General features: G+C 36.6%; 1 protein-coding gene across 5 annotated transcripts; it reads right to left on the bottom strand.

Moving 5' to 3' along the window:
• Positions 1-1,068: 1,068 nt before the first annotated feature.
• Positions 1,069-22,910, bottom strand: CLK4 (CDC like kinase 4). Of its 5 annotated transcripts, none has more exons than XM_027546793.1 (14): positions 22,774-22,897; positions 19,512-19,672; positions 18,646-18,712; positions 14,546-14,768; positions 13,368-13,458; positions 12,898-12,964; positions 9,391-9,507; positions 9,133-9,299; positions 8,839-8,933; positions 8,459-8,588; positions 5,611-5,693; positions 2,615-2,694; positions 1,828-1,918; positions 1,069-1,742 (listed from the first exon to the last, which is right to left on the bottom strand). In XM_027546793.1, the coding sequence occupies exons 2-14, from the start codon at positions 19,612-19,614 to the stop codon at positions 1,602-1,604; spliced, it is 1,455 nt and encodes a 484-aa protein (XP_027402594.1). In that variant the 5' UTR covers positions 19,615-19,672; positions 22,774-22,897; the 3' UTR covers positions 1,069-1,601. The 5 variants fall into 5 exon arrangements, with proteins under 5 accessions (XP_027402594.1, XP_027402596.1, XP_027402595.1 ...); XM_027546795.1 differs by lacking the exon at positions 18,646-18,712 and adding an exon at positions 15,857-15,915 and having other exon boundaries at positions 22,774-22,896; XM_027546794.1 differs by lacking the exon at positions 18,646-18,712 and having other exon boundaries at positions 22,774-22,910.
• Between the last annotated feature and the right edge of the window lie 450 nt (positions 22,911-23,360).

Genomic DNA, 23,360 nt, shown 5'->3' with positions numbered 1-23,360 from the left:
CCTATATCCTGGTATCAGATAAATAAATTTGAGTTTCTGATAGGGGAGAATGTAAACATTAATTTGGGAACTCGGAAGTACTTGTAGGGAAAGGTTGGATGCTTAGGTAGTTCAGTGGCACTAGCAGTATGGAAATAGGAAATTAAAAGAATGGCTGACTCCTTAATCTCTGTAACTGTGTTCAGGAAAAACCTTTTCATCAAATGCGCCTTTAAAAAACCTTATTACATATAACATAATTGAATTACACGTGGACTGCATCAGGGGCCTTAACATAATTTATGCAGTGATGCTTTGCCAAAATTTATTTCAGCTCTTTAAAATTTCTAGCCAACTTCAGGAATGTATCTTTACTGTATGTGCAAATGCTGCCAGTGGATTCCATACAGAAACCTACCTTGGTTTCACTATTTGTCATACTAAAACTTACATGCACTTTATGTTCAAAAGCAATAAAACTCAAGTCTTTGGTAATGCACTTCAGAAATGGGGATACCTTTAACAAAAAACCTGTATCCGGATAATCAATCATGAATTCTACAACAAAAATTATTTTTACCTTGCAGACTGATCAACAGCTTTTTTTTTTTTTTAAACTAACATTTACCATTATCGTTTTTAGTGTGAAATTGGTAATAATAAGGAAAAATACCTTCAGGCAAACAAAAAGGTCATGTTAGCTAGGGTCTGAAAACTGCAGTTTTCTTATCCAAGTGTTTTCCATTCAAATCATGTTTTTTTTTTTCCCCCAATAAAGATTAACATAAATATAAGCTGCTTAATAATAACCTTAAAGTCTCATAGGCTGAGGTTCAAGTATTTATACTTCAAATGATAAGGAAATAGATACTAGCAATTTCAACACCTGAAGATTTGGCATTAAAAACCTCAGTAATCAGAACTTCTATTCCTATGTTTGTGATATAAATAGCCACTGGAAAACAGGGCTTTCCAAGCTAACTTCCCATTTAATCTTAAATGAAGGGTGTGTGTGGTTTCCTTAGCCTATCACGATGCACAAGTTGATGTCTTTCCATGCTACTTACCACCACTGACATGACCCAAGGAAACAGAACACAGTACTTAAAATTTAATGAAATTTCAACAGCAAACATTTCCTATGGGATCTGGTTTCTAATATCTTCCTACTGAGAGTTAATAATACTTATTACCTGTTCAACAACTACAGAAAAAAAAATTAAAAGTGTGAGGTATAGTCATTTAAGAATGAAGTAGTCAAGATTTTCTTTTACTCAAAAAAAAAAAAAAAAGAAAGGAAAAAAATCACTTCAAAGAGTCAACTTTCATGTACAAAACACAAGATCAATCACAATTATCACTGGACACAAAGGATATTCCAAAGGTTTTTAAAAATGGTAATTAATCTCAAAAAAGAAAAATTTTAGCTTTTATATTTCATTCATTATCAAGACCATGTTTGCTTAATAAGATAATTATGCTATTGATACAAAACATACAGTATTTACACTTAAATGTACAAAATAATTTAATGTTTACAAAAATATTAGAATGTTGAGCTGACTGACACAGTCTTAAGTAATCTCTTCTAGAGAAGTATAGTAAGACCACTGATTTCCATTTCATTTCTTTTTTAATAAGTCAAAGAAAGGATGCTGCAATGCTTCATCCAAAGTAATTCTTTTCACTGGATCATATTCTAACATTCTTCGAACTAGGTCAAACAGTTTCTCATGTTCTTCATCATGACAAAGCATAAATTCCTGAGGAGAAAAATGATGTTAAAGAAGGACATTAAAAAATAGTTAAAAGTTAAAAAAAAAAATTTAATTCTTTTTTTTTTCTTACCTTCAATGGTTTGCAGCGTCTCCTAACATATCTACCAGCAGAACTATGTTCATCCCAATCTAGCTGATTATGATGAAAATACTTGCGTTTTCTACAGGAAAGAGAAGTCTTGGTTAGTTTAAAAGAAGATTCACATGCTTACCCTGCCCTTACCAGAGAACAGGGGTAACAGACAGAACCCTGAACCATAAGCAGCTCTCTCTATATACATAAGCACACAATTTCTAAATATCTCAACAATAATTATTTATCAGATATCTTAAACTATATCTTTCTTAATCTTGTACCCTATAAGGTTTTAGTATCCCACCTAAGTTGTTCCCAAATACCACATGTGTAACAATGCCAGCTTTAAAACCAGGTTCCTATAACCATTTGTGTAAATTCTGATGTCATTAGATGTGGAATGAGGCTGAAAATCTTTAACAATTCTATGGGTGACTTGTGATAAAGCTATGTTTTGAAACCTCTTATATAATATCTTATCCAAAGACATAGAGCTAGTTAGCAAAAGTGTGGAATTCAAACTAAGACTGATATGATTCCAAATCAAGGTCTTTTTACTACTCCATGTATTATTTTTGTATTGACCTAGGAAAACATTTAAGCAAAGGTTAGCCTGAGTATAAAAACACCATTTTATTTACTAGATCACAAAGTAAACACTGCATTACTTTTCAAAAAACTTGACTTCATGAAAAAAAAATCCAGAAACAAAGATGGATTTTCTGTAGTTTGAATACAGGCCACTGTATGCACCCAAGGGCTTTAATCTTAAGAAACATACCTTGTTTTCTGAATCATGTGTGTTGGTATGGGTCCTAATATTCGTTCCATCATTGCCAGGTGCTCTTTACTATCATGAGTCTAAAAAAAAGTAGGAAAAAGAAACTTAGCACGTTCCATTTCTGTACATGCAATAAAGGGAAACAAAACAGTGCTTCTGTAAAAGGACCAGGTTAGACAATTATACAATTCATATTACACTCCATTTCAGAGGACTATAACTGCATGAGCTGTATTATCTAATACAAGCCCAGTAAAACTGAAGTCTTTCTGAACTGGATCAGTAAGGGCTGTATAGCAGATGGTGAATAGGTTTTTAAAATGTATTTTATTGACATAGAGTTGATTTACAAAGTCTGAATAATTTGTTTAATGTAAAACTGAACAGTTTTTCCTTATTTATTTGTATTTATTGCAGTGTCTAAGATGCCTGGGGAAGATTACCAAAAATCTGTCTCATTTTATCAGCTGCTTAACTAACCTCCATTTACTGAATGGATAGCAACCCTGTAACACTTCCTAATCCTAGATAATAAAAATACAATCCCAGTAATTCTTACAACCCAGAGCTAAGTATGTGGGAACATGACTTTCAAGATACTACCTCAATATTATATAGTTCGTAAATGAGGAAACTTGAGCTGTGAATCCAAGTGAAAAAGTTTTATTCTTAAATCACATAGTAACAGAGTTTTGGCTAAAGTAGAATAAACTGTTAAACTGACAGCTGAAATAATACACTCCTTGAGCAGAGGCTGGCAATTTTTCTATAAAAGACCAGATAGCAAATATTTTAGGCTTGGATGGTCACAAATAGTCTTTATCACATATTCTTTTTCATTGTTTAAAGCAGGCATCAGGCAGGATACAGTTTGCCAACCTCTGGAGAGCAGTCTGTGAGCAATGCTTTTTAAACCCATTAACTACTGTGCCTAGCACACTGCTTTCAAAATGATATTCTTAATTCATGACAGGAATAAATAACACAAGCTCCATATCTTCACAAAGCACCTTAGCTGAAGACATTTTGGAGGGCAGAATCCAGATATAAACCGAATCTCAAACCAAAGTTAATAATCCATGCTTAAGATCCCAGTGATTTATAATTGTAAAACCATTTGAAAAATTTTTTATGTGTCAGAATGAAGAAAGCATGCACTGTGCTCAGCTTTTTCCTTGGCCCTACAGCTTACTACCACAAAGTCAGATACCACCTCCTAGGAGTGACGCAATAGCGACTTTCTAGATATCACTTTAATCTAGAGTACTTTTAACAAGCTCGCTACAGATCAGACAAAAGCATGAAGTGCCTCATAGCAGTAAACACATGTATTCTGCAACAGCCACCTAAATGACTTTTAATTCATCGCAGCTTCCTCCTCATCCTGCACTGTCATAACCTCAAATCAACCTTGACAGAATTAGCCAGGAACTCCCTAACAGCCCTCACCCTGCCCAGAACATACTTTGATCATATTACAACCCTATTTCAAGTTCTTCAATGTTACACCACTTGAAGCTTTCAAGAGTTTGAGCTTTCAGATATTAAGTAAAATTATGAGAAAAAATGTGGAGACCTAAATAACATTTTCGCCCTTTTACTTTGCCAAGTAAGGGCTTTTATCTTTTTAAAAATAACTATTATCTCATAAAAGGGACATTTTAATACTAAAAAAACACCAAAAAACAAAACCACCTAACAACAAAAAACAAAGAGGGATAATTTCTACTTGAAAGCCAGAATGGCAACTCTACAAAATCGTTTTCATTTTAGACCAGTCTGTATCTGGAAACCACTGACTTGTAGGATCAGCGAAGAACTAACTCATTGGAAAAGACCCTGATGCTGGGAAAGATTGGAGGCAGGAGAAGGGGACGACAGAGGATGAGATGGTTGAATTTTATCACTGACTCAATAGACATGTATTTGAATAAGCTTTAGGAGGGCAGGGAAGCTTGGCACACTGCAGTCCCTGGGGTTGCAGAGTTGGACATGACTGAGGGACTGAACTGAACTGACTTGTAGGGTAAAACAAATATCTTTCTATGGCAAACAAGTACACTACAAGTGTCAGTACTTGCCTATTGACACTATTTTTCTATGTATCCAAAACACTTGATAGCACTATTCATTCTTCCTCAACTAGAGTACCCTTCTGTATGCCTGCTGCATTTATGAACACAATTTCTTCTTCCTGATATGGCCATCACACACTCTCTAGCTTTATGACAAACTCCTACTCCTCCTCATAGCATGGACTAAACTCTCTACTCCTCAGTGATGCCTTCTCTAAGGAAACTTAACTGTTCCGTTTCTGGGTTTCCACCACACTTTTTACATTGTTCCATTTTAACAAATAGCACATTATACTCTTCACAGTTCTTGCATTATCTATCTTGTGTATGACTTTCTTGAGGACAGAGATATTGTCTTCATTTTTGTACACATAGTGCTTAGAAATGTGCCTAACATGTCACAGATGCTTAATACAACGTACTGTTTCTGAATTCTTTTAAAAAACAAGTGCAACATAACCGGAACTGAATGAAAACTGACCACAGATACACTAATTTAAATTTATGAAAGCATGTCACACACACAAAAAATGGATCACATTCACATGAACCATGTTTTTCGTATTCAATAGGAACCATATGTTTAAAATCTCCAATCACATGCAGAGTGAATTATGACCATTCACTCAGAGTAGTATTTCATTCCATTATGGTTTTAGAGGATGACTACTTTGCATATGCAAATTTTAATCTTAAGAATACTGACACACAATGGCAACTTTTCAAAACAGAAACCAAAACTTCAACAGGCCTTTAACATTTAAAGCTCACTATAGAGCCGTGCAACTAGAGGAACCCCTGCTCACCATAACTAGAGAAAGCCTGTACATAGAGCAATGAAGACCCAGTGCAGCCGAAAATACATACATACATACATACATAAAGCAAAGAATTAGTAAATAACATTTAGTAAATACATACCTGAAAGACTGTGAAACCAAGGTAATATTCAATAAGAATGCAACCAATGCTCCAAACATCACAAGGCTGAGACCAACCTAAAGCTATTTAAAAACAAAACCAAGCATTTTATTATGTAACAATTTAACTGTTAATACACTAAATCTTTTCCTGTGTGGGTGCTCTCTTTATACAGCCCATTTAGAAGAATGATAGTAAATCCACAGCTTACATTTTTAGTTTTATATCAAACATTATTCAGTATCCTTTGAGTCCTCCATATCCTTATATCAAATTATAGTATTTTAACCTAGGGGAAGAGGCTTTTTATGTAAAACAAGAGACACTAGCAAATGTTTCATAGTCTTTTAATTGCTTGTGCAAAGAGGAACTCTGTTATATCCAGTTCATGGCTGTTCTATGAAACTTTACATTTTATTAATGCAAATACAGATCAACAATTATCCTCAGAATGTAATTACTAACCCCCTATCAATTATCAGCTTGGTATCTGCGTTTCTAGTTTCCATTAAAAGAAATACTGTACTACATAAATTATGTAGGAATTATAATAGATATTACAAATATTCTAAGCACCCATAAGCAGAATTACACAGTCATTTAAAAGTCCACACAGAGGTATCTCTATATGTACTTTCAGATTGTCTACACATGATCTATATTATACTTTCTCCTTCAGAACCCTCAACAGTAGTATTATTCAAAAAAGAAAAAGACACCTAGCCTTAAGTCTGTATTTAATTAGAAAGAAAAGAGGAAACCACACAGATGTTTTCATCTTTCAAAGTTTAAGTATTTAATACAACAATAATGTACAAAAAACCTACTTTAAAAAACATTTCAATTTCTTCCAGTAATATCACTGAATTTAAAGACAAAGAAACGATATATGCAAGGTATGATTCAGTTATTTTTGTTAACCCTTACAGGGCGTATCATTTGAACAAATGGAAGATGGAGCCTGTTTCTACTTACAGTAACAGTAACACATGAAAATTTTGCAAATGATTAAGAGCTTGGACCTAAGATGAAAGTTTTCTTTTGCAACCACTCCCTTCTCCCAGTCCAGCTTTCTAGCAAATGACTGTAACCTTCTGTAGCATACCACTGTACATCATCTCATTCTGTTATGGGTTAGCTCTAACACTCTTTGGAATTTCACGTCATTCAGTTTTACTGGAATTTCCCAACTTCTGTTTATTACCAACACCCAAGATGTAAGATCAACCGTCTTCCTCTTACATCTTCCTCTTCAATCTAATTCTGCCTTTATCTTCAGGAGTAACACTTCACACAAACACATAATGAATGCTTCTAATCTTTCCATCTCTTCATTTCTTCTCCTAAAGACCAAGAATGCCAGTTTCGGATTTATATCAGCTGTTTACAGCCTGGCCACCCATGGGACTGTATCAATACCAAGAATCACTATATCTTACCCAACCTAGAAAAAGGCCATTAACTGAGTGTAAGATACACTGCCGTTTTACATACCAATAACAAAGAAAGAAATGCCAATTGTTTCGTGTTCTCCCACAATGTTAAAATGTAGGCAAAAATCTGCTTCTTAAAATTGATAAAACACAGCAAGTTATCTTTTATTTTTTTGGCTGCACTGCACAGCATGGGCACAGCATGCAAGATCTTAAGTTTCCTACACCCACTGCAGTAGAAGAGCAGAATCTTAACCACTTAACTGCTGGGGATGTTCCAACAAGTTTCTCTCTTTTTAAGCTCTGAAAATACCTCTCCACCCACATTTCTTTCCACACTATTCTCTTACCTTCCTTGCAGCCTTCAGTCCTCAACCATGAACATACTTTCTAAACTACTGCAACAGAAGCAGATTCTTTCAGACCACACTAAGCAGAAATCCTAGTAACATCAACCTCAAAGACAAGCTCTACACCTGCACTGTCCTATGAGGTAGCCACGAACTACACATCGCTATTTAAATCTAAAATTTAAATTAACTGGCCACACTGCAAGTACACAGTAGTCTACTTACGGCTACTAATGGCTACCATATTGGACAGTGCAGATGTAACACTTCTATCATCATGGCAAGTTCTACTGGCTAGTTCTATAAAATATTCTTAATTTCCTTACCCTTTTACCAATCCTCTACTCTAGATAAACACATCATTAGTTTGATTTCATACTCCTATTCTGAACTACCAGTCTTCTTGGACAAAAAGGTAAAAAGTGGAAAAGACTGATTCCATGAAAATGTTTTTTACTATCCAACCTCAGTTGAAACTTACATTCAGCCAAGTATTATGGTTATTCCATTTAACTATTATATCTCCCAGTGTCACCTGATCTGATTTTTCCCCGCTGTTTCCAAGCCCCTCAAAGTCGTCTTTGACTTCCCAGCTCTATCAACATGACCTGGTGACTAACATAAATTTTGAGGCACAAGATGCTCTTTCCCTAAGCTCCCTCTTATCATCCACCCTGCACACAGATGTATGCCCACTAGATCTTCAGCATTTTCATTACCACCAAGCTCTAGTGATGAGACAAAATAGGTGTTCCCATCATTTCAAAAACCACACTATGATGTCATTAAGCCAACAGAACTTGTTCTCTTATGATCACATAAGACTGACGTGTTCAAAAATAACGACCACTTGGAATATCTTTACAGATGGTATCATATTATTCCCACTCAGGAAAAATAATTATAGCAATGACCAGACAGCTTTTATGGAAACAGAAAACATTTTCTGTACACTACTAAGAAAATCATAGCTATCCACCCACTACCTGGCCCCCACAATAGAAACTGTAGAGAACAAAAATATCTTTTTCAATTAAAGTATCAGGAAGTCTGGTGTCTACTGACCCAAAATGACCTCTGGAGCTCTGTAATGCCGTGTAGATACCAAAGTACTATGATGTTCATCATCGTATGTTGCACTTCCAAAGTCAACAACTTTGATATCTGTGTTTTTCAGTGTGCGTTCATCACGTTTCTAGAAAACAGTTGAGTAAACACAAAGTTCAATATATAAAATACTTTACAGCACTATTCCAAAAGGCTTGCCCGTGAATTGCCTTTTTGATTTTCAATATAACCCTTTGAGAAAGGCAAAGGATTACCCTTTTTGGGTTAAACACCAGGATATAATAAGTCTTAGAGGTAAAATTTCTCATCCAAGCATCGTATCAAGCTAAATTAATTTTAAAGATAACTACCGAAATTAACACAAGTCTTTAACTTACCATTTTAGAATTATATTTGACTACATAGTCAGACTTCACAAATAAAATATTTTCAGGCTTCAGATCTGTATGGGTTAATTTATTATGATGCAAAACTACAAAAGAACAAAAAGACATTATTAGTTTCACTCACAAATTTAATCTATATTGCGGGAAGGGAGGAGTGGTGATAGACGTAGGAATCAAAAAAAATTTCATCTTGTAATATGTGCAGTTTTAGCGACAATGCTTTGATATGTTACTTATATAATAAAAACTTTATTGGTATTTAAAAATTTAAGAAAGTGTACTTACAATTTATTGACTGGCAGATCTGATATGCCATTTGCCTGATGTGGTCAATTTGAAATGGCAGAAAGCTATTTTCTTTAATGAAATCATAGGTACTAAGTCCCAAGAGTTCGAATACAATACAAACATGACCATGATGATCAAACCATTCTAGCATCTGGACACATCGGCTAAAACAGATCAAAATAAAAATGATTCAGTTTATAGAACTCTGATTATTTCATGTAACGTGATGGATCACAGTTCCAAGTTTATACTTACAAAACACTATTGGGATCAGTACTATTTAAATGCTCTAATACTTGGATTTCTGAACGAGCTGCTTCACGATATCGTCCCACGTTTTTTACAATTTTCACTGCTACATGTATGCCATCCCTTAAAAACAAAATGAAAATGATAAATGTACAGGAGGTGGTTGAAGACATGCGTCCTAAAATAATCTTTCAGGGCATGTTATAGCAGCTCCTTATTAATGTTTTTTTTTTAAAAACATTTTAACAAAATTCACTTTACATGGAGTGATGATTCTCTTAATACCTGTGAATGCTAATATTTGTTTCCAAAAGTTTAAATTTACTGAGATTTTTTCCCCCCCCTTTTAGAGGAGGATAAAAATATAAACCTTGAACAGAATATACTACTGCTGAAAGCATTTGGTCATTCACTAAGAGAGACTGATAAGAGACTGACTGTGACAGACGGTACACAGGTATTAGTGATTAAAAAGGCTTGTCCTATGTATCTCAGTTTAATGGAAAAGACAGACACAAACAACTTATCATAAAGGTTACAAGTGCTTGATATGCAGTAGACAGAAGAAAGAACCTATTGATTGGGGTTAGGGGAGTTTAGACATCTTCAGAAAGGAGGAGACACACAACTGAGCCCTGAAAGACAACTAACTGTCAATTCATTAGATTTGGGAGAAAATTCCAGCAAAGGAAACACCATCATTAAGTCATGAAGCCGAAACAATGTTTAGTTCATTCAGGGATGCCAACAGGTAGAAACAGCTACAATCTAGGGCAGTGTGCTTTAGACTGGGCGTCCATGTGCACGTGTGTGCTAGGCTGCTTTAGTCGTGTCCAACTCTTTGTGACCCTATGGACCGTAGCCCATCAAGTTCCTCTGTCCACGGGATTCTCCAGGCAAGAATACTAGAATGGGTTGCCATGCTCTTACAGGGGATCTTCCGGACCCAGAGACTGAACCAGGTCTCCTGCACTGCAGGCAGATTCTTTACCAACTGAGCCACCAAGGAATACTTCCTACAAAGTATAGAGGGAAGTGATGGTCAAGTGGTTAAGACACAGGCTTTTACTGCCATGGGTTCAGGTATGATCACTGATGATGAACTGAGATCTTGCAAGCCATGTGAGGAGGCCACCTCCACGCCCCCGCAAAGATACAGCTCTGAATGATTTTGAGGAAAAAGGTTTCCAAATCTGCAACTTCCTTTTGTCCTCTTTCCTAAAGCTGACTTTTTTGAAGACAAGCCAGCATTCAAACCTGTTTTCTTCACTATAGCCTTTTCATGTTAGAAAAGAAAACCTCATGGATGTGAAGATTAGTATGGCAAGGTATGTGCCCTAGGATGTCAAAAAAAAAAAAAATCTTTGAGGCAAACAAATTTTTCTAGTGGCTGGATAGCAAATCTTTCCAATTCGCTTAAGAAGGCCCTAATGAAGTTATAGGCTGGTAAATCATTCAAAAATTATTTTGATGATTATAAAATCTATGATGCATATATCTCAAGGCTTAAAAGAATCACTATAGGTAGCATGGAAACATATACACTACCATATGTAAAACAGATAGCCAGTGGGAATTTGCTGTATGATTCAGGGAATTCAAACCGGGGTCTCTGTGACAATCTAGAAGGGTGGGATGGGGAGGGAAGTTCAAGAGGGAGAAGACATTATGTATACTTATGGCTGATCCATGTTGATGTATGGAAGAAACCGACACAACATTGTAATGCAATTATCCTTCAATTAAAAATAAATGGATTTTAAAAAAGAATTACTACAAAACTGCTATGACAAAACTTCTTGTCTCATCTGTTTAATTGTACAGCCAAGTTTTCTAAGGGCTAATATAGCTATAAAAATGAAAGATGGGTAACAGTGTTAGTTAATGCTACTGTAGTAACCATGTGTGGTGAGTGCTTAGCTGTGTCTGACTCTTTGCAACCCCATGGACTACAGCCCGCCAGGCTCCTCTGTCCATAGGACTTTCCAGGCAAGGATACTGGAGTGGGTTGCCATTTCCTCCTCCAGGGGATCTTCCCCTCCCAAGGATCAAACCCAGGTCTCCTGTATTGCAGGCAGATTCTTTACCATTGAGCCACCTTGTGAAACCCATTTTAGGTCTAGTACGAAAATCTGTAACAGATCTTTGTGTACTTGATCAAATTGAGTACTATTAACTGGAGTGTCTCAAATACTCAAGTCTTGGAATCTCAAGATACTTTAAGAAAATTTTAATGGGACAACTAGTGAAATCTGAATCTAACCTGTAAATTAGTAGACAAAAATTGAAAATACACATAATATGCAAATATAGAGAATGAAAGAGTAAATACTATAAAATGTTAACATTTGTGGAATCTGGGTGAAGAATACATAGGAATTCTTTGGATTATTTTAGCAACCTTGATAAGTCAAAGTGGGGTTTCCCCAATAGCTTAGATGGTAAAGAACTGGTCTGCAATGCAGGAGACTTGGGTTCGATCCCTGTGTTGGGAAGATCCTCTGGAGAAGGGAATGGCTACCCACCCCAGTATTCCTGGCCTGGAGAATTCCATGGACAGAGGAGCCTGGCAGGTTACACTCCATGGGGTCACAAACAGTTGGACACAACTGAATGACTAACACTTTCACTAAGTCAAAGTATTTCAAAATATCTTAAAATGTTACTTTATGTTCACATTTTTGTGGTAGAGAGAAAAGGGTGATAAAACAAGACATTCAGGAAAATGTTCTTTATGAAAAGTGGAGTAAAAATAAGTTCAAGGAAAAACCATTTCTAAGTAGTCAAGAAAAGTTTGTTCCTGGATGACAGGAAGTATGAAGCTATTGTACTTACATTCCCCCAAACATAAGGATACATGTTTACTAAAAAAAATCAACACTTAAAATAATCTGGAAATTATACCCTCAGTTATTTTATGATGAGAAAGTTAGATGTCAATTTAAAAATGTGCACTTTTCACTCAACAGTTTTACAAGTTTCACTTACAAAAAAACTTGCAACCACAGAATACATATTCTAGAGCAAAACATGAAAAATGAAGCAGAAAGGATATCAAGTAACAAAAAGGTTATTATAACTCAATCTGAACTTTATTCTGTAGGCTTTAAGTAATTTCTTCATAGTTTAAGAAGCTGACCCTAATGTGCAAATAATATCTTTTGGAAATAAAGGTTTTTGAACCAAGATTAGCCATGCTTTATTGTCTCTGCAGTTCAGAAGTAGGGTAAAGCACTCCAAATCTTTTTTAGAAAGTTAAGGGCCTACGTTCTGAGAAACTCCTCACTGGAACACTCACTTTAATTTCAGTTGACTCCATCTGATAAGAATGTTCAACATTCCTGATCAAAATTCACATTCATAAGTAAATAAATCATACACAGTTAAAAGAAATTTTGAATACTTATACCTCCCAGGAAACACAGTTAACCAGTTAAATTCAATTTTATCCAAATTATGGATCCTTCCCCACCAAAAATATTAGAATATTCAAAAAAGAAAAAACAAACTTACATGTCATGATCAATGCATTCTACAACTTTGCCAAAGGCCCCTTCACCCAAAGTATCCACGATTTCATCTAAAGTGAGGGGGGGAGAAAGAAGTATAAGTACCTGAGCACAAAGTATCAGTTATTCAAACAATGAAAGCTTAAGTGTGGAATATTTTCAAATGATCTCTATCAAAGCATAACTAAGGTTTCAGCACTCAAAATTATTTTATTTTCAGCTGTTACAAAAACAATTCAGACAGAGCTATCTTTCTTGCTCTAATCTCAAATTCCACTGATTATTTTGGAACTTTAGTAGAGTAGAAATATTTAAACTCTATAGAAAAGAAGAAATACAAAAGAACAACAAACAAACCCACGAAAAACAAAACAAAAAAGCAATGAAGAGTTCTTTAGCCCCCCGCTGACAAACTATTCTTAAAAAGATTATTCTGTCTGCAAAGTTTAAAAAGTGTTGAAAAATATTCTATACATCTTGCTCTTAGAACGTCTCCACTTTGACAGATCAGGTGACCCTCCTCATCATCCTCTATACTCCTGGATCTTTTCCTTCGGTGGCTCTTCTGGAACGGCAAGTGGGCAGCACCAAGATCGTCCAGCCAATCAATATATCAGAGTGAATTCAGGGCAGAATACGCAATTCATTCAGCGGGGAGATATTCAGGCATTCAGATAAGCACCAGGCCACGAACAGTTGGCAGGAGCAATTTCAAATTCAGTCCCCAGAAATTCACAGGGCACAGTTTATGTTACAGAAGAAAAACATGGCAAGGAACAGATTTTCAGATAAGATACTTAAAGTGGCAATAGAAAAAAAACAACACAATTGTCTCTTTAAAATATTGACTTAATTGAAGTCTGAAATTTAAAGAATGCAAATGTCATGATCTATAATCTCTTGTTATAAAATAGCATATGCTGTGAGTTGGGATGTCTAGTTTGTCAGAAAAATGTTTTGAAATGTCAATATTAGTTCAACAAATTTATTATTTAGCAATATTTTTAAACATACACGATTAAAATATAAGGGGACAATAAAGGCTAGTTAATTTCAATGTTCAATGCTAGTTCTATTGAAGAAAACTTGGGAAGGAAAATAATTAACTCAGTTTACTTATCAAACAAGTGAAGATATGTGAATTAAAAAAAAGAACAGGCTTTTTGGACATTTAACTTCCCATTCGGCACCCACTTTCAGAACTCCAACCTAACTAATTGGAACAATGATGCACTGTGTTATGGGACTGTGTTATATTCAGGATTAAATATCCACCAGTGCAACGTTCTATATTTGTTTCCAAGTATTGGGAAATAGGTTTCTTTTAGAAAAAAAGTTTGAGATGAAAGAAAAGATGGGTGCCTTTACTTTTCATAAGATTGTTATAAAGCATAAAAATATTTTTAATATTAAAATGATGAAACTCATGATCTGGTCTACAGAAAATGAGTAAATGTAGGTAAATGAGGGCTAACTAATATCAACAAATACAGATTAGTTGTAAGAATTTTGATACTTCCTTTAAGGATTCAAGTAATTTAAAGACAATTACATTCATACAGTATTATAAACTTTTCCAAACTTATTGGCCCAATAAGAGCTTTTACACACAAGTAAGTATCCACCCAAAATAAAAACAAAATGAATCATACCGAATGTGACTGATGACTTGAACAGTGTCTATTACGCTTCCTTTTAGGACTGCTTCTCCTGCTTCGGACTGAAGATTTACTGCAGTGGATTCGAAAACTGCTTTCAACGTCTCTGTGATAATGTCTAGGAACATATCTTTCGCAGTAGTCATTTCTGTATTCATCAATGTATCTCCGGTCCCGATAATCTCTCTCATTCAAGGACCTTGCTTCTAAATAATGACTGAAAACACATTAAAGTATTAAAAATTACACTCTTCATTCTAGAATAATATGGTTAAAAATAAAACATTCTCTCAAGTACTCCTGGTTTAAACAGCTAACTCAATAAAAGAAAAAAGTACAAACTGATGGGTCAATTTATACTTAACTCATAAAACTTAAAATAATTTTACTTTAACCAACAAGTAAATGTGTTCATATATTTCTACTAATATATACTACTATCAAGAAATAAAGTTTGAGTCAAATCATTCAACATATTCAGTGCTTACTTAAGAGTCCCTTTATCTTCTGATCAAAGTTAAGACCAAAGAAAATTCACAAAACTGCTCTTCTGAAATTCATCAGTCTTAGGATATACCCATCTGTAACTAAGCTCTCTTCCTTTTTTCAGAACTGTACACAATACGAGACAGGCAAAAAAGGATTCCTTTCTTAATGTAAGTGAATTTTAGATTTCTCTGGCACAGAGAATTCTCTCAAGAAAGCTGAATCAGAGCTAAAAGGAATCAAATGTATTTCAGCGCTTTCATTTTATAGATGGCTAAACCAAGATCCCTAGAAGGAAAATGATTTGCTATGGTTGAAGAGCACATTCTAAATTCTACTGTGTGTGCCAGCTTTACACCTTATCTATCCCATCTTCTCTCTTTATTTCGAGCTTCCTATATCCTCTGAGAAATAGACAACACAGTTTTTGAAGGCTGCTTCATGTGCCAAAGATATCTAAAATACATTCCTCTTAAATGGGAAAAAGATCTTGTAATTGCTTGCCTAGGACTACTCAACCCCCTGCTTCCCTGTGCATTTTGAGTTTCCTGTCATTCCTGCGTGAGAAATAAACAAGAATTCAGGGAAAACAGCATCGCCTGGTACCAGAGTGCTTAACTTCTGAATCTACATATCCCTTTGAAAATCTGATAAAAGATATGGACCCTGTCCCATAAGAAATGCATAAACAAAACTTGGTGAGAAATTTCAGAGGCCATGGACCTCAGGAAGCAAATGGATTTCAGTTAAGCAGCCTTGATCTGATGGAAAGAAAAAGACACACATTCAATTGGCCCAGTTTCCCGTCCCCCTCTCTACCTGGGATGAGAGTCCTCTTCAACAGAGTGTGAAGCTTCAAGAGGGATGCACATGGAGCACTGAGGGAGAGAGGGGACACCTGCCCAGTCAGACACATCAGCTAAAATAATCCTAATAAGCAATGGAGTGACAGATGTTGACTAGATTGCCCTCACCAATAGGTTTCTTTTCCCCAGAATATGCTGTCATTCTTTTTCACAAAGGAGCTAAATGGTTTAGGCAGAAGTAAAGGAGAAGCATCTCTAAAACTCCTACTCAACAGGGCTGGCATCAAATCCAGGCTGGGGAGATGCAGAAACCCCTTTTCCCCTTTCTCCAGTGTCAGCCTTAAGTTCTAGCCACTGGAGAAACAACTCAGGATGTTAGGGCAAGACTTTAGGTCTATCAGTTGCTTGGAACCATATGGGATCGACATCAAGCTAGACATTACTATACTCTGAAGGGCACCTGTTTAATCCTGTAAGGCATCCTTCCCATAAAAAGCCAAAATTTATCAGAAAAAAACTAACACTATCTTTAGCTGGACTGGTGCATGAGATTAGAGATGCTGATAACCATAATCTTCAGAATAACACACACCAGGGTGAAGTAATACCATGAGAATAAACTAAAAAGCTGAGGACTTCTTCAACCTGTAACAACCAAAGCTTAGAGATTACATAAACAAAATCTACAGAATTATAAAGGCTACATGGACAGAGTGAACAGGATGAACAGATTGATTTTATTTCTAAAAATATTCACTAATCACCCAGTGAATATTTCACAATAGTTCTTCAAAATAGCCAAGACTAATGAGGCTATGCTCATTCCTTTTTATTTCCACACAGGTCCTGTGGGAGATAAAAAATATATATGAGGCAAAAATCTCTGCCAACAAATTAATGACTCAACAATGCAGGAAATGCCAAAAGCCTATATATGAGTGCTTAGGGTCACAGAGGGGAAAATCATCTCAAAATGCTTAAAACGGTCATGGAAAATCTCATGAAAAAGAGAAGAGTTGCATCTTAAAGGGAAATCAGAATTTGGACAAAGTAAAAAGTAGAAATGAGGGGAGAAAAATGGCATATTACCATCTTACATTTATAGAGCACTTTAACCACAGTGGCTCAGAGATGAGTTTGTCTACATATACTTAGGAAATAATTTCAGCAAGAGCAATTTTCAAATAGGGATGCATAAGCAAATAAGCTGCAAACAGATCATCCAGAATCTTGCATGCCAGCCTGAAGAGCTTAAAACAGTGTTTCTCAGAGGATGGTTTGTTTATTAACAATATCAAAATACTGAATTATTTAAAATGAAGATCCCTGGCCTCAGGTGAGGCTCACTGAATAATCTGATAATATGCATTTTTAACATACCTCCAAGGTGATCCTATTCACACTACAGTTTGAGAATCACTTGTGTAAGGCTTGATACTCTTAGGTTACAGGGACTTTCCTGGCAGCTCAGCAATAAAGAATCCCTCTGCCAATGCAGGAGACACAGGTTCGATCCCCACGTTGGGAAGAACCCCTGGAGAAGGAAATGGCAACCCCTCCGGTATTCCTGCCTGGTAAATACCATGGACAGAGGGGCCTGGAGGGCTGCAGTCAGAAGAGTGCAGACACAATTTAGCCACTAAACAACGACAGCTCTATGTTACAGGAAGACATTTAAGGATACAAAATGAGTGTTCATAGCTACATCAGTTTTCCTATGCAGAATTAACCGATCAAGCCTGTAGAAAATGGGCAATTCACAGGCTACTTACGAATCAGGAAAATAAAGACACTTCACAATATATGTGAAAAAAGGTACAATAACTCATATACAATAAAACTGCTTATAAATCAGTAAGGAAAATACACTTTAATAGAAAAAAAGGCTAAGAATACAAAAATAATGTTCAAAATGAACTACAATTAAAAAAAATAATGTTCAAGTGGTAAGTAAATATATGACGGAGGACAAACTCAACAGAAATTTAAAAATTCAAATGATAACAAAGCACTATTCTTGGCATTTCAAAATAACCAAGACTGATGAGAGAATGAAGGAGCAAGTTGTAGGGAATATAACTTGGTACAAACTTTCTGGAAAAATACATGAATATGTAGCAAGAGTCTTCTAAGAGTTCACACTCTGAACTATCCTCTCTCTTCTTAGAATCTATTTCCAAGAAACATGAGAGGCAAAGATTTGTACACATAGGTATTTTTTAAAATAATCAGAAATAATTTTATATCCAAATAATGGGGGATTAGCATCCTATCAAGATTACCTTTATACGTTTCTGTATTTTTCATTTTTTCCAGTAATTTTATTAAAAAACACTCTTGTAAAGTTTTGAATCTTAAAAAGACTATTAGACTACTCCAGATTATGGAGAGAAATTACCACCAGACATCTCTGGTGCCAAGAAGAAACTATTAGTCTAGTGGTTATTGGACAATCATGTTTATACAGTTAATTATTACATAAATGAACTGTTCATCAATCATACCAGTTCTTTTTTACCTACATAATGCATAATAAACTTATGAATAATTAGTATTATGACATTATGCCTTACAGAGTATTTTGTATTTATTTTAATATAGGATACAGATATTCTCTATAGTACTGGGATACGGATATTTTCTATAGCACATTAATTTAGCTCAGGTCATTGAAATCCTGGCAGAGATTCTCTTTTCTCTTCATACAATGTAAAGAATGATTAGTCTGCATTGATTACCAATAAGCTTACTGTTCTGCAGAACAAGTCTGTTTTAGCATGGAAAAGGAAAAAAATTACATACTGTTTTTTAAAGTAACCCCAGCTGGCTAATTTAGAAAGCAATCTGGCAAACAGTCCCAATGGAACATCTGCACAAAACAAGGAGAAAACATAGAACCAACAAAAACAAATGAGAAAGGGAAATTCATGGAGGACAAAATGAAAGAAACTACTCACCTAGGCTTTGTTTAATCATTTAGGAACTTTACAAAATTCCTCCAATTCTACATAAATGTATTACCTCCAAATTTTACACTGGTAAAAATACACTAAAACAGGACACATGCCATTTGGTATTTTTATTGCGGCCCTTCCCTAAATTACTGGCTACTGCCTACGCAAAGGAATGGTTCTTAAAACAGCCAAGCTTCGAAAAATTCCAAATATATTTACTGGTCTTATCTACAATACAGCATAAGCAACTAATCCCCAAAGCATGTTAACATTCTCACAGGGCACACTATTTTTCTAATCTGGGTAACTCTCCCCACCCTTCATTCTCTCTCATTTGTGGAGCCCTAAATAAGTGCCCAATGTACACATCTGCCTAGTATTCACATACAAATTGAAGGCACCTGCTGGTCCTTTAATCACTCACTTCACTCGTGTGTGTCCTATCACTTTTGTGTCTCGTTTCACACAACTACGTTACTGGCAGCAAGACTCGGTCAACTATCTCCCATAGGTCCTAAATGGATTCATGAGGGTAGGCACTCTGTTCTACTCACAGTAATGTCTAGCATATAACAGGCACTCAGGAAATCTTTTCTGAATGAGTATTTGTTGACGGATTTATAAAAACAATTTGACAGATGAAAGCTATACAAGCTAATGGCAAATCATTTAAACTATTTGTGTTAAAATGGTAGTAGTTCAAGAGTAATTTACCAATCAGATTCTTTAAACTGGTGATGTGGTTTACAATATCTGTTCTCTTGCGTACTGCTGTGGGATCTCCTCTTCCGTTTGTGACTTCCACTGTAGCTTTCATGTCCCCAGCTTTCTCTGCTATCCCAATCAGGGCAGTGAGTTCTTTTGGAATGCCGCATCTGTTAATGGAAATGAAAAGTGAGTTGTGGAATCAGATGGCTTGTTTACTAAATACAGTACTTTACATTAATATTGATTAAATACAAAAACACCCAAGACATGGGGTCGCAGAGGTTCTAAAATGTTTGTAGGTAATGTTTCCCAAGGCATGGGGGCACTACCCCACTGGTATGTCAGATGATTGATTCTAAGTGGCACACAGATCCTGGTACTAAATAACAATGTGAGACCTTAATACTTTCTTTTTCAATTCATCTGGATAAATTCTCAGTTCGGTGCTTGTCTTCAACTAACATTCGCTAACTGCTATTTTAAAAATAAAGAGTCAGGATTCAGGCTTAGAGTCTTTTCTCTTGTGTCTCCCATCTTGGCAGGCGGATGCTTTACCACTGAGACATCTGGGAAGCTTTCTTACCTTTTTCCTATGGTAAATTGCTACTAACCTCTTAAATTATTGCTATTATCAAACTGTAGGTTATTGATGTTAACTGTAAAGGTGAGCTAGTTTAAAACAAGTATCATGCATCTTTGGCAAAACATTGTAACACAAATAACTGAAGTCAGAGAAATACTTAGGGATACTAATACAGGAGATGATTTTGTTTTAAAGGTAAAGAGCCACTAATGCAGATCCTTTTTCTCAAACACTCAAGAGTTCTATTCTCTAAATCTTGAGAATGACTCTCAGCTTTGAATAGAACTCGGGGTGTGAATAGAACACAGTATTCAACCGAGAACCTGAAGAGCAATAAAAATTTTTATGAACTCATTTCTTCTAACCACAAGTTTATTTTCAGATCATCCTACAGCCTTCTTAAAATTAAACCTATCTGTTGTAGATCTCGCGTGACTAAGAAAATGAATGTGTAAGGATGCATATGGTCACACTGAAATCAGACAGCAACCTACAAACTTCATTAGGTTTTTCAGGATCTGTATTCTAACAAGTCATCCCTATCTGCCTCTCCACATCTTAGCTCTTTCACAAAGCAGATTTGTTTTTAACAGATGTCCAAACTCTGTTGAAGGCCGTGAGTTTCACAACCCAGCAAGGAGCTGAAAAAGGTAAACTGGAGCAAAGCCAGCTTAGTTAACCTCCTTCAGTTTGACCAAATGACTCAGTAACAAGCAAATGAATTCAAGTAACACAACTTAAATGATTTCAAATGGTTTAAGAAAGATTTTGAAATGAGGCATATCCTGGGAGGTATTTCCTAATATAGGTAAAATATAGGTAAAATGCCATCAGAGCCTGAAGCCACTAATATTCAGATCTTTTAACTCACTTCTCTTGCTGATTCTAACGCTATGCCCATCACACATACTTCTGATATGTAGCTTCTCTTTTAGCTTGCTTCAAAAAAGGAAGACAAAAAAAAAAAACAACAGCAAAAAAAGGAAGACAAGGCACTGGTTAAGTCCAACAAACTCTACAACTCTAGTTAGGGTTCTCACTGGAAATTGGTAAGTGAGCATTTGGATTTGACCTATGACATATTCATAGGTCATCTGAATATGGGAAACTGAAATAAACCACACTACAAATTAAGGAGCAAAAAAGACCATCAGAAAAGCCATAAAAAGAACTGTATTTTTAGTGGAATTCTTCTGACCCTTTGATTACCCCAACTGTATTTTAATCACATAGGAACTTTAAAACTGCTTAGTTAAAAAAAAAAAAACAAACTGCTTAGTTAAGCATTCTTAAATCATACCAAGCAAAATCCCATCTGATGATTGATGCTTATTATTATGACTAATACACATAGTTTTTGCAAAACATGTCTGCTGCAGCTTTTTTCTTTCTACTGTCAGCCAGTCATAACTGGCTCACTTGTGAACAAAACATAATTCTTATATAACCAGTTATCAATGTGAAAATATTAAAATAAGAGACTTGGGAGACCCAAAGTTTTTTCTCTAGCCAAGTTCACTACTTTCATTTTAATTCGTCTGTTAGGAAGCCCTCCTTCACTACTCTTCAGAAATATTTCCTCAGGAGGCCAAGAAAAGAATCCCAGACCCAGGTTACACAAATTAAGTTCCTTCACATACAAAACAAAAAAACAAAAACAAAAACCCACCCCCTAGAATTATTGCATTACCTCTACTTAATAAAAAACTCTACATGTTAGAATCATTAGACATCTTCCAATAAAAACACCAAATACAAAAAACATCAGATATGCTTATATCCCTCTTGGAAACCTGATTCTCTACTGCCTTTAACACTCTATTTTACCCAACAAATTTACATCTATATATATGGCTTTAAAATATCTATAAAGGTTAAAGTTATGATTAGATGGCTCCAAGAGGGACGTAACTGGTAACAAAAAGCCTGAAGGTGTATGTATGGAACACAAGCATATAAAGATAGCTATAAAATGAGATCAGGAGATTGACCCGGTCAGTTTGGACTGCTGTTTGCAAAGGACAGGATAAGCATACTACGGTTGCTTAAGTAATCAAGGACAATGTGATTCAAAAGCAACAGAAATGCAAATCTGCTGCAATAATGACACGCTCCACTTTAAAAACAGTTTGCACAATGGCTGAGTCTCTCCTATTTACATCTCATAAGCACGAGCTAAATTCCACCGCCTGGACTCGCAGACTTGCAGTTCCTCGGACGCCCAGTCCACAGTCCCAGCCTATCCGCCAGGGCACCTGGCCAGGGCCTTTGGCGCACTCAAGAGATTTGACCCCGGAAAATCCCCGAACGCTACCAACAGCTGAGGCCAGGCACCCAGGGGAAGGCTTGACCTAGGAGTATACTTGCTCCAGGCGGTTCTAGAAGGGTTCCTGACAGGTACTCACTCTGACCGGCGGGACGAAGCACGGCCTAAGAAGCCATGATGCGAGAGGCCTGGGTGCTCTGAAAAAACCTAGCGGCAGAGCCGAGGCCTTTTATCCCTAAGATTTTACATCTACTATGACGCCTGGGCAACTTTAGGTTTTAAATGTCACAAGCAGAGCTGTGTCCCAAACGCACCCCGGTCGCCGAGGCCCCGAATCCCGTCGTTTTTCCGACACCTGGCTTCGAGACTTACAAAACCGGGAAGCCGCCCAGCCCAGAGCACACTGCCCGAAGCCTTACCTCTGCAAAAACAAAAGGCCCTTTGGCCGCGAATTGTCGGCAAACCGCCGTCTTCTCTCTCCAGTAGCTGCGACAAACACCCTACAAAATGGCGGCCGCGCCGTCTCCCTACAACCCCCCGGCAGCCTCTAGCACCGCCCACACCAGGCGAACGCGCCTGCGTAACAGAGCTCCCGCGCTCCCTCTCCACCCCTAAGGGGCGGGTTCCACGTGACGTCAGGAATGGCCCCGCCCTCCACCACGCAGTTGTCCCCGCGGAGCAGTCACTGCCCCGAGACCTGCTTTGGTTGAGGCTGCGCCCTAGATTGTTTTCGTTCTGGGAGCACCTGGGTCAAACTGGGCGGAAACGCCCTAAACTTGTGGCGCCTGTCTGCAGCTATGGGAGGGATTATTCTGAATGCAGCACCTCTCAGCAGAGCCAACGAAGGCTCCGTTTCCTGCTCTTCCGCCCAAGTGGGCTGCACCATGGCACTTTGGCTGCCTGCCTTCCGCCTACCGGAGGACCTCAGTTCAGTTCAGTCGCTGAGTCGTGTTTGACTCTTTGCGACCCCATGAACCACAGCACGCCAGGCCTCCCTGTCCATCAT

This window comes from Bos indicus x Bos taurus, chromosome 7 (genome assembly GCF_003369695.1).
Source record: "Bos indicus x Bos taurus breed Angus x Brahman F1 hybrid chromosome 7, Bos_hybrid_MaternalHap_v2.0, whole genome shotgun sequence".
Taxonomy (NCBI): Eukaryota; Metazoa; Chordata; class Mammalia; order Artiodactyla; family Bovidae; genus Bos; species Bos indicus x Bos taurus.
Note: the sequence above shows the minus strand (reverse complement) of the source record. Positions and strands in the feature narration are given on the sequence as shown.

Excerpts from the sequence above, each read along its gene's own strand:
- CLK4 (XM_027546793.1), bottom strand. The coding sequence starts at position 19,614 with ATGAAAGCTACAGTGGAAGTCACAAACGGAAGAGGAGATCCCACAGCA. Across the intron at positions 12,965-13,367 it reads AGACGTTCTAAGAGCAAGAT|ATGAAATCGTGGATACTTTG; the intron begins GTATAGAATATT and ends CCCTCACTTTAG. Across the intron at positions 8,589-8,838 it reads TCAAATATAATTCTAAAATG|AAACGTGATGAACGCACACT; the intron begins GTAAGTTAAAGA and ends ACTGTTTTCTAG.